The 19,165-nt window shown below is 49.0% G+C and overlaps 1 protein-coding gene across 3 annotated transcripts in view; it reads left to right on the forward strand.

The window, feature by feature from the left end:
* Positions 1–19,165, forward strand: part of GALNT18 (polypeptide N-acetylgalactosaminyltransferase 18) — a 353,469-nt gene that overhangs the window by 171,742 nt on the left and 162,562 nt on the right. For all 3 annotated transcript variants that reach the window (XR_011249332.1, XM_069554380.1, XM_069554381.1), the window contains exon 3: positions 11,609–11,775. Coding sequence is in view for 2 of the 3 variants with exons in the window: in XM_069554380.1 (XP_069410481.1) it covers positions 11,609–11,775 (167 nt within the window). In the remaining variant the exon portion in view is untranslated. The remainder of the gene's footprint in view (positions 1–11,608; positions 11,776–19,165) is intronic.

Raw genomic sequence — 19,165 nt, forward strand, 5'->3', positions numbered from 1 at the left:
TATAGCCAGTAAAACAGAATCGCTGATAACAGGCAGAGCTGAGCCTGCCTGCTCTCAGCAGGGGCTCTGCAGAGGCTCTAAGGATGCTGGTTTCTCTTTGCACGTGGACTTGGGAGGCTCTGTCTAGCTCTACTTCAGCTGCTGTGCCAGACACACACCCAGGATTAGAGAGCCGTTGGTGGACCGCTTGAAACAAGCACGCGCTTGGGTGAAGCAGTGCCTCTCTTTGTCTGTTAATTTCCATGAAAACATCACTGCCTTGTAACAAGGTCACTGCTTGCTTATCCCGTTTCACTCATTTCAGAAACATCTTTTCAATATCTTTACTGTCACCGTATTTCAAATTACACTGCCAAACGTTTATATAGCGTGAGCCATGTTTTCAGGTAAGCATTTCGCACTTTATTTACATTAACTCTTTGATGTCTCACAGTAACCTTCTGGAGCAAGTAGGAGGCGCACGCCTTACCCTCCTACTCATGACACTTTGACACCAGATGTGGGGTTTTCTTCCCCATATCGGCCAATTCTGTGACACCAGCTGGGTGTCCCTACAGTTCAATTAGCTTTGGACGCTACCTGCCAGAGTTCGTGTCAGATCCCATAAGTCAAGGGCTCAGTCCCACAAGGCTGGCCCCACTTTAGGTACCAGTCACAGGTCCCAGTTGTCATCTGTGCTTGTCACTGCCCAGCTGTAATTTGGGATTCAACCCCTCCTTGCTGCTGGTGGTGGTTTAGTCGCTAATCATGTTTGGCTCTTTTGCTGCTCCATGAACTGTAGCCCAGAGCCTTCTCTGTCCATGGAATTCTCCAGGCAGGGATACTGGAGTGGGTAGCCATTCCCTTTCCGACCCAGGGATTGAACCTGGGTCTCCAGCACTGCAGGCAGATTCTTTACCGTCTGAGCCACCAGGAAACAGGGGGCTGGTAAAGGGGACTGGACTATTTTCTGCAGCTCCTCTTAGTGGGAGCAACTGGGGCAGAAGCATGCACGCCTGTCCCCAAAGGAGTGGTGAGTCCCGAGCTGGGGAGACTCTGTGGAAAGAAGAGCACTGAAGTGGAAAGAGTCAGGGCGGGATTACCGCAGGGAGAGAATGCAGCCTGGAGCCGGGGCTCTGGCTCCTCCTGGGAGCAGGTTAGGGTCCCTCCAAGGTGGCTGCGGGTGTTTGCGGTGTTGCCACTGTGAGTATGGCCACCAGATCTGTGTGTACGGATTGGAGGGTCACAGGGCCTTCATGCTGCAGCCACTAGACAGACCTCTGAGATCTCTGAACTTTGGGGTTCAGGAGGACTGGCTTCATGAGCAGCATGTATGATAGGCAGGTGACGGCCTCCCAAGGGTGTCCACGTCCTGATCTCTGGAACCTTTGAACATGGTATATGCAAAGGGGAATTAAGGTTGCAGATGGAATTGAGATGGCTAATCAGTTGGCTTTAGAATAAGGAGATCACCCTGAATTATCTGGATGAGCCCAGAGTAATCCCAGAGACTTAAATGTGGAAGAGAAAGCCAGAGCGATGGCAATGTGAGAAGGACTCAGCCAGACACTGTGGCTTTGAAGATGGAAAAGAGCTGTAAACAGGGGGAACCTGTAGATACTGAAAAAGGCAAGAACAGTGTCTAACAGGTAATCACCTGGAACTTCCAGAAGGGAATGCGGTGCTGCTGACACTTTGACTTCAGCCCAGTGAGACCTCTGTCCAACTTCTGGCCTCCAGAATTGAAGATAACTAATATGTGTTGTTTGAAGGCACCAAGGTGCAGGACTTTCTTACAGCGGCAGTGTTAGTATCAGGACACTATCCAGTGGGCCCCTTTTACACAAGATCCTCCGAAGGCTAAAAGTGCCCTGCCCTTGGTTTAATGTTCTGCTGTTGCTGTGTTAAAATTCTCAGCAAGTTTTCAACAAAGGCCACTGTGTTTTCCTTTTGCACTGAGCCCCACAGGTTATGTATCTGGTCCTGGTGGGAAAGCGGGGCAGTTTCAGGTGAGAAGCTGGGACACGATCGCTGGATTATCTAGGGGTTGCTTCCCCAGGGCCAAGGATTTACACCAAGAGCCACTGTCTGCTCACCAGTCCTTCCTGTGCGCCAGGCACTGTGCAGACAGATTAATGTCCACCTTCTCCTTTAACTTTTATCCTCATGTCTCTGTGGGGTAGTTATTATTATTCACATTTTATATAGGAGAGTGCTGAATATTTCCTAGATTAAGAAACTTGATCAAGTTTCCAGTGTTTCTATGTAAGTCTGTGTCTCTAGGATGCTCTTCAGCCCCCTTGCCCCACCCTTCCTAGGGGAGCTTTTCTAGTTTGGAATCTTGGCTCTGTGGAGATGACTCAGAGGTCTTTGAGAGATGGGACTTCCATGATGGTTGCCTCAGGACAAAGGGGTAAAATCAACACCCTGAGTAATGATTCTGCTGCATCAAAAATGCTAACTGCTCAGACACAGGAGGAGATACTTCTTAACTGGGGCAATCTGGGAAAGTACTTGTGGTTCCTGGTTAATTAAACATATTATGAACCAGTAGTATCACATGATTGCTCTTATATATAATTCAATCTTGAGCAATATTAATGTCTTAAAACGGGGAGATGAATAGTTTTGTTTTACTCTGCTACTCAGATCAAAGCTACAGAATTGGATTTTATGGGATATAGAGAAAGTGAGGTATGTTCAGAGGAGAACAACTCAAGAGGAAGGACTGGGTAACATGACAGATGGCGTTTCTGCTAGATTATAGAGTAATATGTAAAACTCAATTGCCTGCATTCCAAGGCCAGGTCTCTCACTTCTAAACTGGTTGACCTCCAGCAAGTTAACTAGCCTCTCTATGCCTTGGTTTTCCTGTCTGTAAACTGGAGATGGTTCAGTTCAGCTGAGTCGCTCAGTCGTGTCCAACTCTTTGCGACCCCATGAATCGCATCACGCCAGGCCTCCCTGTCCATCACCAACTCCCAGAGTTCACTCAGACTCACATCCATCGAGTCAGTGATGCCATCCAGCCATCTCATCCTCGGTTGTCCCCTTCTCCTCCTGCCCCCAATCCCTCCCAGCATCAGAGTCTTTTCCAATGAGTCAACTCTTCGCATGAGGTGGCCACAGTACTGGAGTTTCAGCTTTAGCATCATTCCTTCCAAAGAAATCCCAGGGCTGATCTCCTTCAGAATGGACTGGTTGGATCTCCTTGCAGTCCAAGGGACTCTCAAGAGTCTTCTCCAACACCACAGTTCAAAAGCATCAATTCTTCAAGACTGAACATGTAATATATGTAGGCACCTTAGAACATTGCCTGACATCACCGTAACTGCTGTTTAACGTTTTGTTACTCTTTATCTGGGTCCCTGGGCTTCCCTGCTGGCTCAGCGGTAAAGGATCTGCCTGCCAGTGCAGCAGATGCAAGAGACCCGGGTTTGATCCCTGGGTTGGGAAGATCCCTTGGAGGAGGAAATGGCAGCCCATTCCAGTATTCTTGTCTGGAAAACTCCCTGGACAGAGGAGCCTGACAGGCTATAGTCAAAGGGGTCATAAAGAGTCAGACACGACTGTCTGACTCAGAACACATCTGGGTCTCTGATTTGTAAAAAGGATGGCCTGGGGGGTACGGTCCTGACTTTAGCTACTAGAAGGACCACTAAGCAGACAAGGAGTGACAGGCCAGGCCTTCCACCCTGACACGAGGTGAGAGGAGGGCCTGGCGGGCATTGCAAGACAGATCAGAGTGGTTTCTCCCCAGCCCCAGAGTTCTGAGCATCAGAGGCTGGAGCCAGGCTCTGCTGGAAAGCAAAGATGCCCCATCCTCTTCTTCTCACCTGCAGTGCCTGCCTTCCCCACCTCCCCCACCTCCCCCACGTTCCTCAGCTCTCCTTGCCACAGGCCTGGCCTGCTCACCCACAAACCCACCACATGGAGATGCTCAGTCCCTTGTGTGACTTCTCCACTAGAGCCAGCTGACTTTGTTTTCTGGGTGCTGTCTGTGTAGTCCCAGCAATCCCATTTTCCCTGGATTTCTAATAAGTTTTAGGAGCAAATGATTGCCCAGCTTCCTGTTGGCTATTTACATTTTAATTGATTCATTCCCCCCCTTCTTCTGCTTATAGTCTATGTTTGATATAGCAGATCCTTTCGCCAAATCAGTGGAGTCCCCTGAAAGGATGTTAGTAGAACTGATTCTGAGTGAAAGCTGGACACTTTGATGATCACCTCTACTTAGAACTTTACCTGTGGTCGTTCTGGTGTCAGACGCTCTTCTGAGATGAGGCTGGCCCATTTCTCTTGCCTTGTAGATGATTAAAACTCCTGTCCACTATCTCTTCCACATTGGAGCCAGACATGCATCCTACCAGGACCCTAAAGCCCCTGGCTACACTAAATGTCCCCATTGCCTCCACGACCCCTCTGGCTTATTGGATGATCTGGGCTTATTGTTGTGGTCGGGCAGGGAGGAAATGTTCAACTCCATGATTCCATTCTGTTCGGCTGTGGTGGAAATCCCACCCACGGGGTTTTACCGGGCCTGCATTCATTCTACTGTTCACTGCTTGAGCGTTTGTTCAGTTGCTCATTCAGCCAGATACTGGGTGCTTCCTGAGTTTGTTCTCTGTGCTGGACGCTGTATGAGGCACGGTGGTGGGGGTGGGGGGCTGGTGAGCAAAGCAGATGTGGTCTTGATCTCATGCAGCTTATAGTCTAGTGGAAATACTGACATCTGTTAAATAATCACATAAAAGCTAAGTGGTGATAGCAATATACATGGCATGAAAGAAAAACAAAGGAGCCTGTGAGAGTCTAACAGGGATCACATCCCAGGCCAGGAAGTGCTCTGTGTCTTTCTTCACTGGTTTATATGTGTGCTGTCAGGGAGGAAGGAGCTGAGCTTACTCGGGTGACAGCAGGTGGCTGGGATTCTTTGTCGGCCAGTGTCTACACACAGTTGCATAATCACACCATCGGAAAGCACACACCCAGGCTCTGGAGGAGGGCAGAGAACCGGCTTCAAACAGAGAATGTGTTCGGGGATTGCTATCTCTATGGGCTCAATGAAACGGGAAGGCAATCTAGGCTTCACGTGACCAGTAGAGCTTTATCATAATAGCCCACATCCTCCTCCTAGATGCACTGTGTCCACCGTATCTTTCATCAGAGTTGACCTGGAGTGACTTCCATTTCGTCCCTCCCTGCACCAGGTCTCTGGGTTGTCACAACACTGGTGTCTGGCCAGACAAATCTCTAGATGGTCATAGAAGGAAGGTGCAGACCCTAGTTTAACAGGATCTTTGAGCACTGACTTTGGAGGCAAATGAGCCCAGGTGGAAGCCCTGGAAAATAACTTGCTGTCTCAGTCCAATTGCCCTCATCTATAAAATGGGGATAAAATGTTTACCCTATAGGACTGTTCCTATAGGAAAAAATAAAAATGGGGGGGGGTAAAAATATACATATATCTCTTAGTATGATTTATGGCGAGTCATAAGCACTCAGTGAGTAGAAATTATTAATGTTGTTACTTCCAGATATTCTGTGTGGAGTCCCTGGGCAGTAGGGGTAGCAAGCACAGTGCAGTCTCTGAGCCCCAGAGGTTACAGAGATAGAGATGCCAGCCACCAGGAGTGGAAGTCTTGACTGCACGCATGCCCAGTGAGGACCCCCACACTGCTGTCATCCCTGGGTCTCATTAAGTCCAGCAGACTGGATGCTGGCAGGCTGGGAACCTGTCTAATCTGAAAAGTTCTGGAAGAAGCCAGAAGTGTAACCAAGTGAAGTCAGAGGAGGATCAAGCAAGTCTTGTGGGTGCAGGTGGGAGGGTGGAGGCCAGGGTGAGGATACAGATGGCCATGAAGGGATAAGAAGACACTGCTGATCCCAGGGTGCCATCCTTAGGTGGTCAACAGTGCAGCTGAACTGTTGTGTGCTGACCGTGGGAAAGGGGAGACCCTTGATCCTATCTAGGAGAAACCTAGGGGCTGGGGACACTCAGGGGAGTGGGTATTCAGGGGAGTGTTATCTTCTCTCTGCTTGGTCCAGATGGTCCCTCCTGCACCCCCAGAACCCAGGCATAGTTAGACCTAGTTCCCCATACACATTGGCCAGCAGCCCCCAGCTCACATTCTGCTTTGATCTTCACACTGAAAGGGGTCAATCGGCCTCCATGCTTCGATGCACTGGGAGCTCATAGATTTGCCAGAGTCACAGGAAGAATCCATCCCTCCACTATGGAGATGTCTGGCTGCTGCCCTGGCTGGTACCCAGTTCCTGGGTGCCTGACTTGGCCTCTCTTAGTCTGGCACTGCCTCTCTGCCTCTCGCAGGTAATGGCATCACTAAAGCCCTCGACATAAACTTGCCTCATGAACAGCTCAAAACCGTCCTGGGGAGCTCTGCTGGGAGGCTCCCGTCCCCGCACCACCTCTGTGTGCAGGGATCGATGCAGTCAACTTTATCAGGGCCATCAATCCTGGCTTATTAGACAGCCACAGTTCTGCCCGCTCAGAAATGCCTTGTTTTTATCTTTAGTGGAAAATGGCTTAACTTTGAACAAGAATAAAGTACAAAGGGAACTTTTATGGCTTAATTTTACAGGAGAATATGCCTCTTCTTAAAATGAGTAAGGGACCAGTCTGGTACAGTCAGGCTTTCTCAAGGCGTGTAAATAGGGAAGGGTCGGTTACACCCTGGTGGCTCCTCTGACTCTCGCATACCCTGGCCCTTCTCTGGAGAGGTGAGCAGAGACAAGGATAGACAGAGGCAGACACCAGAGCAGGTGGGGACGGCAGGCTCTGGGAGCAGAGGCTGTACTGGCCAGACTCCAGCAGACACAGGGGCTGGGGGAGATCATTGGTGTGTGAGTACAAGAGGCATAGCCCTCAGGTAGAGGCTGGGGCTGGTTGTTGGGTAAAGTGGCCAGATTTTGGAGCAGAAGCGCTGGGCTTGGTCTGGAACAACCCTTTTCCATAGCAGCTGTTGGACATGTGTTCCTTTGGCAGGACTTGGGATGCCCTGCTGCAGACAGGCTCCTGTCCCCAGTTCAGTGTCTGGCGGGACCAGCAAGTATGAGGACATCTCGTCTGACATGCTGGTCTTCCTCCCTCTTTTTGCCTCTCCCCTCAGTCTTGTAAGTTCTGCTCCAATGTTGAGATGAAGATAGGAACCGGGACTATGTGTATCCATTATATGTGTGTTGGGTGCTTTGAAACAGTAGCCTCAGTTTATTCAGCAGATGCTGGCTGAATGAATGCTTGCTGATGACCAGAACAGTGCCAGGCAGAGCATGCGCAGTCGTGAACAAGATCCTCGCCATCATGAAGCTGGGCTCTAGTCATAGGAGGGCCAACCATCCTGGTGTTCTTGGGATTCTCAGTGTTGGGAGAGTCCTGGGCAGACTTGGATGAGTTGGTCACACTGCCTAGTCACTACTACAGTGGTGATTGGATATATGTGTCTTGTGGCATTTGGTGATGGCCAGGTGCTGGCTAGGAGGAAGAGGAAGTTTGCAAACTATTTCTTTAGTGAGAAGTTTTCCGTTCATCAAATATGAGAGAGAAGATCCTGAACTATATGGAGAAGACACCTAAGTGATCATTTCTCCTGCCTCCCTCTGTCCCTGCCTCCATGTGAAAAGACATGGAGAGCAGGGGAGTGGCTTGCCCAGGATCACACAGCAGTTTGGGGCACAGCTGGGTCAGCGCCTGGGTGGCTTTATCCATCCCTTCTCCCCCATAATGCTCTCTCCCTATAAACTAGCCCACCTCATCTTTCTTATCTTGCCCACCCTTCACCTCTCTACTCACGGAGACCCAGGTTAAGGTTAGATGCTGTGCAGTCTGGAGAAAAAGCACCATCGCTGATCCTGGGAAGGCCTTGAGTGACTCTCCAGAGAGAAGGGAGGGAGGAAGGATTTAAGGAGCTCGGTACGTTTGGCCAGGGGAGATCGCTTAATTATAGTGCAGAGGATCTGAGAGCTGCTGGAGATGGAATGTGAGCGACTGGGGCCAAAATCCCAGTGAAGGAGAGCAGGAGAAGGAAGGACCTGCTGGTGAGAGAAGACCTGACTCTCCTTCTAGGGAGGAGGCTGATACAAAAGGAGAGAGCTGAGATCAGTGGCATGCACGTGAAGTTCAGGCCTCATGCAGACCTGCCTTGTCTTATTGCATTTCACGTTATTGTGCTTCACAGATACTAAATTTTCTACAAGTTGAAGTGTTGTGTTATCATGTAATGGTTAGCATTTTGTAACCATAAAGCATTTTTAAATTAAGGCATGTATATTGTTTTTTTTTTCAGACAATGCTATCACACACAATATGCTATCATGTAATAGAAACATAACTTTAAATGCACTGAAAAATCAGAATATTCATATAACTCACTACATGACAGTGTTTGCCATATTGCAGTGGTCTGGACTCAAACCTGCAATATCTCCAAGGTATCCATGGTTATTTATCCATAAAATAAATAACCGTGTTGGTTTAATTCTGAAAACCTACTATACGCCAGACTCTGGTTTAAGGTTGGGAGCTAGCACAGTAGCAAAATAAAGTCCCTGCTCTCAGGGAAGTCATTATAGTGGGAGGAGAGACATGAACACACACAAATGTGAGGTACTCTCCTAGGTGTTCTGTTGTGTTCAAAAGGGTTGTCATGTAACAGCTGAGTTTGAAAGAGTCTTGCATATAAAAATAGTGATCAGTAGAGTTTAGCTTGAAAAACAAATATAACATTCCTGCTCTGCTTGGAGAAAGGTCACCAGGAGATGGATACCAGACACAGCAGCTCAGCCCATCAGGACGGCCATCCATTACCGGGAGAAATTCAGCTTGCAGTGCTTATGTGGAGCTTTGAAAAAGAAAAGAGAGGAGTGGAAGGCAGTTAACCCTCAACCCCGGAAAACACTTGGGAAACACACCTGAGGCTTTAGATACAGAGGCTCTGAGAACTCAGAGGAAACCCTTGGAGGTGTAGGAACAGACTAGGGTCAGTCTCGTGGCTGGTGGGGCAGACAACTTGTACTGATATCGTGACCTTATTAGGAGCTGTTCATTACACTTTCAAAAAAGAAAAATAAAGGTCATGTGCTAGTAGTCTCACCATATAAAGTGTTTTCTTTAACTGCGATTAGCAAGTAGGTTGTGTGTTAATACTTCTATCATTTTCCATTCCTAAGGAAAGGCCAACTGCTGGTCTTGATAACCATAAGTAAGCACTAGCCCGAAGAATTATTTGACTGTTAACCACCACCTTTTAATTGCTGTTATAACAGTACTATTCACAACAACAACACGTTTTTTGAAAGGGTCTGATGAGCTTAACGGAGAAGGCAATGGCACCCCACTCCAGTACTCTTGCCTGGAAAATCCCATGGACAGAGGAGCCTGGTAGGCTGCAGTCCATGGGGTCGCTGAGGGTCGGACATGACTGAGCAACTTCCCTTTCACTTTTCACTTTCATGCATTGGAGAAGGAAATGGCAACCCACTCCAGTGTTCTTGCCTGGAGAATTCTAGGGACGGAGGAGCCTGGTGGGCTGCCGTCTATGGGGTCGCACAGAGTCGGACAGGACTGAAGTGACTTGGCAGCAGCAGATGAGCTTAAGGAGATATCCTAGCCTTTCTCCCTCATTCAGCCTTTCTCCCTCATTCTCCTCATCTCTCCTCCCTTCACTGCAGTTACCTGAGCTGGCTCCCTCCATCACCTCCTCTCTAGTCGCAACACTGTCCCGTCGACCCCACAGGCCTTTGCACCTGTGGTGTGCTAGGTGGGTTTCTCCAACCTCTCTCCCTCATAGAGCCCTTCCCTGACCACTCCTTCTAGAACAGCTGCCAGGGCACCACATTGTCCTCTAACACCACATTACTTTTCATTTCAGCGCGTGAATGAAATTGTATCATTGCTTGCTGCTGTGTTTGCCTGTTTCCCACTGCAGAGCACAAGTTCCATGAGGACAAGCACTTTGTCCTTGTTGTTTTAACCCTGAATGCAATACCGCCTCATGGAAAAAAAAATATATTCCATTAAATGCAAGAATGAATGAATTCTACACCAATCTGTTACCCTGATGGCTTTCCTCACATCCTAAGTGTGAAGCAGATTTGGATGAAACTTTGGTTCTTTCCCTTCCCCCATTCACTTTTTTCGTGAGAGAAAAAGAGAGCTGGAAACAGAATGAGAAGTTTCTGTAAATTTCTGGTAACCATAGAGATAGTGATTTTAGTTTATTAATCTCCTGCACTTAAGCAGACTGGAGCCCCACTGTGATTTCTCCAAAATTGCTCAGCGCTGGTTATCCTGCAGCCTTCCTCATTAAGGAAGAGCAGGCCCATCCCTATCCTGCAGCACTTTAATTACAATGAGCAGAAGCCCTGTGCTATTACGCTCATTATTGCATTATTATGCTCACCTGACTGTACCTCCCACTTTGGAGCAGTGCAGCACGGTCACCAGCGCTGAACCCCTGGAACCTTTGGTGGCCGATAGCGGGAGCAGGCAGCCTCCACTCTGAGCCGAGGACCGAGGTCAGGGCCACAATTGCTGCTCTCTCCTTTCATTCAGCTGTCCTGAAGATGGGAGCTCGGTGCCCTCTGGAACAGTATTTAGTGTCAGCCAGAGAAGGGCACCAGCCGTGGTTTCCCATCTACAAAGTCAATGCTTACAGGAGAAGAAATTGACATGCCCTTGCGAGCCATGACATTCCTTATTGTCTGGCCTCGTGATGGGGTCTAATTTTAGGGTCTCACGTTCCTCTTCCCATGGAGAGCGGCATGCAGACTTTAGTGATTTTGCCTCACGTCCTTTGGATAAGAGACCTCCAAATGGGTTTCAATGGATCTAGGGAGGCAATGGGAGAGTTAGGGGCAGTCTCTCACCTGACCACTTCTCCTTGAAGGGAGAGCCTTGGTATAGAAATAAGACCAGAGTTGAGGTTTCATCTTGGCAGCTGACATATGGTGGGGACCTAGCCTCTCTGAGCCTTAGCATCTTCATCTGTGAAATGAGGTCCAAATTGTCCTTCCATTTCTCTATCATGTTGAGACTCTGCGTCTGGTTTCCACCTGTCTCTGGAGGCTGGATCCATAAGATGAAAGAGGCATAAGAGAGGCTCTAGGCAGCGTTCCTTTAGGAGTGAGGAAAAGTGGATTCTGGCAGGAGGAGTCTCTGGAAGGAGACATGTTTTTCTCCTGAAGTAGGTCATCTAAGGTCTGGCCTCATTTAAGCACTGGCTGTCATTTTGGAAAAACTAAGATTTTCTTTTGGTTGCATTTCCCATCCTATTGGATTTAGAAATACAGTGTCATTCTTCCAGTAAACATTTGGTGACAGCCTGCTGGGTTCCAGGCCCTGTACTACGGTCTAGTGATACAACTGTTCATCTGGGAGAGTTGTTGACAAATTCAGACTCTGTAGTGGGGCAAACGGGTTTCAGTGGCTGAGGGCTTGTCTGCTATACACTTTGTGATTATCTTAAGTATATCAAAGAGAAGACCCCGGGGGAGAATGTGGACTCCTGAGCTTTCCAGCAAAGCTGGAGCCAAGACATGGGCGGGCCAGCACCTGGGGCGACCCCTGCCGAGTCAGTGCCAGATCTAAGAGCCTGGCTGCTCTTCTTTCCAGGTGCCGCAACCTCTCATTCCCCGACAGCCTCCCAGAGGTGAGCATCGTGTTCATCTTTGTCAATGAAGCGCTATCCGTGCTGCTGCGCTCCATCCACTCGGCCATCGAGCGCACACCTCCGCACCTGCTCAAGGAGATCATCCTGGTGGATGACTACAGCAGTAACGGTGAGTGCCCGGCTCCCTGCCCGGTGGGGCGTCTCCGCCTCCGCGCGGGGTTCTCATTTTCTGCAGGCTCTCCGTGGCTCTTCCCTCTCTGGGACGTTGCCTCCGAGAGGAGAGGTTCACGACGGTCACCACTCTGGAAGGTTCAGCCCATAGCTGCGCGCTCTTCGCGTTCCAGAGGGGCCGGGTCCCCAAGCTGTTCCTCGCTGGCTGTCAGCTCTCTCCTTCAACATCCTGGCGCAGTAGGATGAGATAAATAGTCGTGACCTCCACCCCCTCCACATACACAGGAAGCCTTTCCAGTGACTCTTTCTGTGAAGCGTCATTCCACTTTGCTCTGCGCCTTGGCCTTGGCCTAGAAGACTTTTCATTGCCATTGTCCTAACAGTGGTGGTGGCAATGGTGGAAGTGTTGATGGTGCTGGTGGTAGTCATAGCGGTGTTGATGGTGAGGATGGTGGAAGATATGCACTGCAATGACAGCAACAGAGCTGTTGAAAGTCTAGCTTCTTTTCTGCATCCCCTGCTCCACATTCCATCTGACCTGAGCAAAGCCCCAGGTGACCTGCAATCCCTTGTTGAAGCCCTCACAGCATGTCTCCCTTTCTCCAGCTACTACCAGGTACCTCATTCCCTTGGTACCTATTCCATGACTTCTGATTCTTCCCATGTATACCGTCTCCATAATATTTTCCAAACTTAGAGACCATGCACTGAGACAGTTTGAGAACCGCTTCTCCCGATAGGAGCTTTAATATGAATGTGCTATAGATAATGCAACCTGGTCACAGGAGCACAGTCATTGGGCTTATGTTATCTTTAGCATTTTCTCTGATGTCAGGTAGTAAATTTCCCAGTGAATCCGTTGCTGTAATGAGAAGTTCAGATAAGCAATTTGTATTTTGTTATCAATTAAAGCTGAAACGTATCAGATAATTGAAATATTTTAATCTCTATAAGCAAATTTTCTGTTTCATTTTATTATCGTGCAGTAAGAAGTGTAGTATAGTGTAGTAAGAAGGGACTTTTAGAGCTTTCTGAAGGGCAGTGCTTACGCATCATGTGACTCTCATTGTTCCGTGGATGTGAAGGAAGGAAAAGGCACCTCGGATGGCAGCAGATAGGCAGAGGAGGCTTAGGGGTGATGGCCTGTTGTGAGGGAGACCTCGAGTAGGGAGACCTTCCTATGCAGCTACCTGCCTGGCTCCAAGGAGTGGATGCTGAGAAAGCTCCCACTCCCCAGTGGCTAACACTGCTATTTTATGACTAGCCTGCCCGTGAACCCTATCTTGCTCCAGCAAGGCCAGCTGTCCTCCTGGCCTCTTACACTGCCAAGAGGCAAGGGATGGAAGAGCCATTCTTTCATTTCATTCCCATGGTAAAAACTTTATTGTGGCCTGAAGGATGCTGTTTTGTCATTAATTCATGTGGGAAAGAGGGGGAAAACTGAGATTGAGAAATTTAGATAAGGAAAGTGAGCCACATATAGAGGGTTTCATGTTTGAATTTAAATGATTTGGACTTAATTTTCTAAATGGTGATAACCATATTTTGGTAAGAGGAGTGATACAGTCAGGACTGGGCAATGAAGGGCTTTGGATGTGTTTTAAATCATTGGCTGGGGGAACGGGACATCTTGAAGAAGGGAACCGGATGCATTGTAACTGCAGCCATACATATAGCAAGAACTTAAGGGGCCTGGAGTTGTGTTGGGTGTGGGGACTGAGGGCGAGATATGAGCCTGAGAGGTTTTATAAAGGAAGCATCTGTTGGATCTCTTGACTGAGAGAAGGCCAAAGGAGGGCTGGTAAATGATGACTCAGTCTCAAACCAGGGTGACTTAGAGGACGGCGGTCATTCCCAGGATAGGGGGCAGGAGGAAGAGTGGGTGGGTTCTTCATCAGATCAGAGATGGAGGTGGGGGGGGGGGCGGCGCGTTTAAACCCAAAGCTCTGGGAAGTATTGAGTTGATGACATAGTTAAGTAGCTTGACTTGGTGATGAGTACACAAGGCCACACTTGACAAAATTGCACAGAACTACAAACACACACCCAGAGGAGTGTACATATCACTGAAAACACACACCCAGAGGAGTGCACATATTACTGAAAACACACACCCAGAGGAGTGTACATATTACTGAAAACACACACCTGGAGGAGTGCACATATTACTGAAAACACACACCCGGAGGAGTGCACATATTACTGAAAACACACACCCGGAGGAGTGCACATATTACTGAAAACACACACCCGGAGGCATGCACATATTACTGAAAACACACACCCAGAGGAGTGCACATATTGCTGAAAACACACACCCAGAGGAGTGTACATATTACTGAAAACACACACCCGGAGGAGTGCACATATCACTGAAAACACACACCCAGAGGAGTGCACATATTACTGAAAACACACACCCGGAGGAGTGCACATATTACTGACAAGACCTGGAGAAGCCTTGTGATTTTGGTAACGTCCTCATTTTGATATCACACTATAGTTGTGTAAGGTGTTAACGTTGGGGGAGGCTGGGTGAAAGGTGCGTGGGACCTCGTGTACTTCTGTGTACTTTCCTGTGCGTCTGTAATTACTTCAAAATACAAATCAAGCAAAAGCCTTCCCAGAAGATTCTAACCCAGTAAGTTTGTGATGGAATCTGACTATCTCTGCTTTTAAGAGCATCCTTGATGATTCTGAAACACAGCTCTGGTTGAGAATCTCTGCTTTAATGAATAGGATGCATGTGTTGAGTTCCAGCGCATGGTGTGAAGGGAAAGAACTCTGAAGTCTGAAGTCATGGGTTCTAGGACCCTCTCCATTATGGGTGAGTGACCCCAGAAACTCTCCTCAGCCTCTCAGAGTCTCAGTTTTTCCTCTGTAAATGGGGATTGTTATCCTCCCTTGCTTACCTCACTTGCCTGACATGGTCAAGGATCTCTTTGTGAGTTGAGCAATGAGATCCATTATCATTACCATCATCATTACCATCAGCAATCCATCATCATCACCCGTCCCCAGCCCCCACCTCCGTGCCCAGGAGACTGCGTCACAGCTGGCCAACCACACACTGGAGCCTGATAAGAAAGTATGGGGACGCGAATGGGGAGTCTTGTACACACATTAATTACAGCCTTTGGTTGGGAGGAAAGGATGGAAAACTGAAGAGGAGAGAACAAAAGAAATAGAAGTTTGAAAGGATGCTGAGGATAGGTGTTTAGGAGTCAGGAAGAAGAGGGTTAGATGATAGAGACAGAGAGGGAATGGCCAAGTGAATCTGGAGGGCAAGCCAGACTCTGAGGACAAAGAGAATTTCAGGAGCAAGCCACCTCTTTGACTAAGCCCAAGGCATTCAAAGAGCTCCCCTTGTGGCTCAGCTGGTAAAGAATCCGCCTGCAATACGGGAGACCTGGCTTCGATCCCTGGGTTGGGAAGATCCCCTGGAGAAGGGAAAGGCTTACCAGCTCCAATATTCTGGCCTAGAGAATTCCATGAGCTGTATAGTCCATGGGGTTGCAAAGAGTAGGACACGACTGAGTGACTTTCACTTTCACAGGCAAGTGCAAGGACACGGAGTCTAGGAAGAAGGCATTAGATGTGAGGGGTGCGGATCATGGAAATCTTAGTGGGAAGGGTGGGGGCAGGGCTGCGGAAGCCAGATGAAGATGAGGAGCCGCTGGGAGGTAGATGCTTCCATCAGGGATGTTGACTGTGAAGGAGAATCAGGAGCTGAGGAGGAGCTGGAGCGATGTTTTCCACCAGTTAACCACAGTCTGCAGTCATGACCCAGGATGACAGGCCTACTCATACCCATACACGCGCACACACAATTGAAACAAAACTTTTAAGAAACAATAGTTGATTCCTATTACGTGCACAGTGCTCTGACACGCTCTATTATAATCTGGCCTATGTTATTCATTTCTATTGTGTTCTATTGTACTGTGCTGTGTTATGTTTTTTTCCTCTCTCTTTCTGAAAGGCAGATCGTTCTCGTGACTCTGACTGCACATTAGAATCGCTTGGAGAGCTTTGAAGGAATCTAGGGTTGTCATGCCTTAGCTCTAGTAATTTGATTGGTCTGGAGAGGGGGCATATGAGGCCCTTGGTCTGGGGAGGGCGCGCCTGAGTTCTCTGAGACAAAGGTGAGGACAGCCTCTGAGAAGGGAGGAGAGGATGGGACCCCGGGCACAGAAACCAGGCTTGCCTCTGGGAAGAAAAAGCAGATGGGCTAATGGGAAGGGAGCTGGAGGCAATGAAGGGTTGGCGCCTCTGGGGAATGGGCTGGAGATCTGACCAGTAATGGGTCTCCCTGAGACCAGCCTGCGCTGAGCTCTCAAGGAGGGGTGGGAGAGACACTGAGACTGTGGCTCTTGGAGGAAGGGGAACACCTCTAGCCTTAGCCGAGGGCTGCCTGAGGGCCCAGCCTGACGGGGAAGGTGGCTCTGGCTGTATCCTTGGAGGACTCCCTCTAGGGCATCAGCCCACTCAGCACCGGACTTTCATTGATTTGACATCAGGCCAACTCAGCTCAGCTAACATTCCTAGGGTGCCCAGCCTGGGCCAAGGGCGTGGAGGGAGTGATGGGTCGGATCCAGTCCCTGCCATCAGGGAATCCTGTGATTAAAAGCAAAGTGGGGTGAGACATAACAGGACTTGGTTTCAGGTCTCAGTTCTGCCACTTGCCAGCCAGGAGCCTTTTGTGCCCTGTGTAGACATCAGGCTTTGCCCCTCCCTATGTGCTCCTTGGTCACCGAGGACACACAGGGTGATGAGGGTGAACATGCCACAAGCTGCAAAGAGAGCACCGAGGAAGAGTTAAAATGAGAGCAGTAGAAACAGCAACGATAACAACTGCCGTGCGGCCCCCAGTTAGAAGCAACCCAGGCTTTTCTTTCTTCGCGGAATAAGTGTGCCCTGGTGGGAAGAGCCGGAATTCACATTAGGCCAGCTATTTAGTTCCAGCTCTTTCTAGCTTCTTCCCAGCTGTGTGTTCTTAACCTCTGTGAATCCTATTTTCCTTATCTATAAAATTGAGACGTATGATTCTTACCTCTGGGATTGTTTGGAGGCGTGAATGAGATTATGCATGATGGAAGCGATGCTGGTGTTTAAAACTCTAAGTGAAGCCTGAAGCCAGAGAACAGAGCTTCCAGAGACTGTCTTCCAAGTGGTTGTCACAGGTTCTGTTGTGCTGGTGCCTCGTGTTCCCCAACTGCCCCCAGACCCCCAAGGGCACCTTTGCTTTGGGGTCAGGCTTGTGTTTTCACAAACACAAAAACAGTCAATCACTGCTTTCTTCATCCACACCACTCAAGACCTTTATCTTCATCCCAGAAGTCAAGGACTGAAGTTTCTGCAGGAGGCCCTGGCGTAGAACTTGGAGTCCCTGTCCTTTACCACCTTAGCAATTTCCTAAACAAGCTCCACTCTTTCAGGGGCTGGCACCTGTGCAGGATGCTGTCAGTCCTCTAAAGTGGCCTCAAAACACTTACGTTTGAGCTTGATTAAAAATACAGAGAATTATACCAGGCACATTCTTGATTCAGGACATTTGCACTTGCTTCCGCTGGTGATGCTAGTGGTAAAGAACCCATGTGCCAATACAGGAGACAGAGGTGAGTTTGATCCCTGGGTCAGAAGATCCCGTGGAGGAGGGCATGGCAAGCCTCTCCAGTATTCTTGCCTGGAGAATTCCGTGGACAGAGGAGCCTGGTGGGCTACAGTCCATGGGGTTGCAAAGAGTTGGACACGACTCAAGCAACTTAGCATGCACACACTCCCCTGCCTTTTGGAATGCTCTTGCCCTCTGATACTGCACCACTTGTTTCTTTACCCCTTCAAATGTTGCAGATGACACATTATTAAAATGGCAGCCTTAACCTCTGTCTCTCTTCATCCCTTGAGTGCTTCCTTTCTTCAACAGTATCTGTCACCTTCTGATACACTGTACTCACTTAGTTACTCTCCTTATTTATTTGTACATTTTCCCTCCACTGTGGCACCCCACTCCAGCACTCTTGCCTGGAAAATCCCATGGACGGAGGAGCCTGGTGGGCTGCAGTCCATGGGGTCGCTAAGAGTCGGACACGACTGAGCGACTTCACTTTTCACTTTCATGCATTGGAGAAGGAAATGGCAACCCACTCTAGTGTTCTTGCCTGGAGAATCCCAGGGACGGGGGAACCTGGTGGGCTGCCATCTATGGGGTTGCACAGAGACGGACACGACTGAAGTGACTTAGCAGCAGCAGTATGCATGTTCCATGAAGACAGGGACATTTGTTTTGTTCATTGCTGTGTCTCCAGCACCTACAATGGTGCTTGATTCTTGTAGGTGTTCAGTAAATATTGATTCAGTGAAAGAACGCATGTGGATTCTGTAGCCTGAGGCAAGGCTTGGAATCTGCACATCAATAAGCACCCCAGAGCATTCTGATACAATGGGACCTTCTCTGGGAATCACAGTTCTAATTTCTGTCTCCCATCATCCTGTGTGCTGCAGCTGAGGAGCCTGGGACAGCAGGCACTTCAGAGCCTCCAGGGCTAGCCTGGCGGTAGGCACTGCGGGGTGGAGTATTTCCTCCTGGGGCAGGGCCCTTGGGACCCTCTCTGCTGCATCCTAGGGAGATGGCAGGAATGGGGAAGGGGTGCAGAGCAGAAGGGGAGCTTCTTTTGCGGTTACACCATCATGGCCTGACCTCAGGTCCTACACATGGAGTCAGATGGCCAACCTGAGCCTCCTCTCTTCCATGTTACCCAGCCCCTGCAGGCGTTCCTGACAGTGGCTGCCAGGCTGCCTGCCCTGCCAGTCTAAGGCAGTATCTCAAGGCAATGGTTGGAACACAGCTCAGAGCCTCCTGGTTTTAATTACCGTGCTCTTCAGTGAATCCCAATGGGCCAATGTCTTTAGCTGGGACTGAGTGATTCAACCTTTATAGACCTTCAGAGGGAGGGAAGCACCAGGACTTGCAGCTGATAAAATCATCTCTGCCTTTGATTCTTGGCTTTCGTTCACTTGATCATTCATTTCATTCATCTGTTCCCGCAACAGGTTTTTAATGGCCGCATACTTTGTGCCAAGTACTTTAACTCACAGCTAAACATTTACCTCCACATCACCCACCCCACACACATGGTGAACACTCTCATGAGACTCAGGCATTCAGTACTTGGCCAGGTGCTCAGTGAACATGAGCCCTTTCCGGCTCTCCCACCAGCTGTCCCCGAGTCACCCCATCCCACAGTCCAGCCACCCCCACTTCTTTTGCTGTGCTCAGTTTCTCTGTTTCCTTTCTTAACTCATGTCTTCTTTTAATAAACTTGAAAAATCAGGCAGTCTTCTTTCATGCTACTTGCAATTGCAAAATGAATCTGAATTTGGTGACT

The sequence above is a fragment of the Ovis canadensis genome, chromosome 15 (genome assembly GCF_042477335.2).
Source record: "Ovis canadensis isolate MfBH-ARS-UI-01 breed Bighorn chromosome 15, ARS-UI_OviCan_v2, whole genome shotgun sequence".
Taxonomy (NCBI): domain Eukaryota; kingdom Metazoa; phylum Chordata; class Mammalia; order Artiodactyla; family Bovidae; genus Ovis; species Ovis canadensis.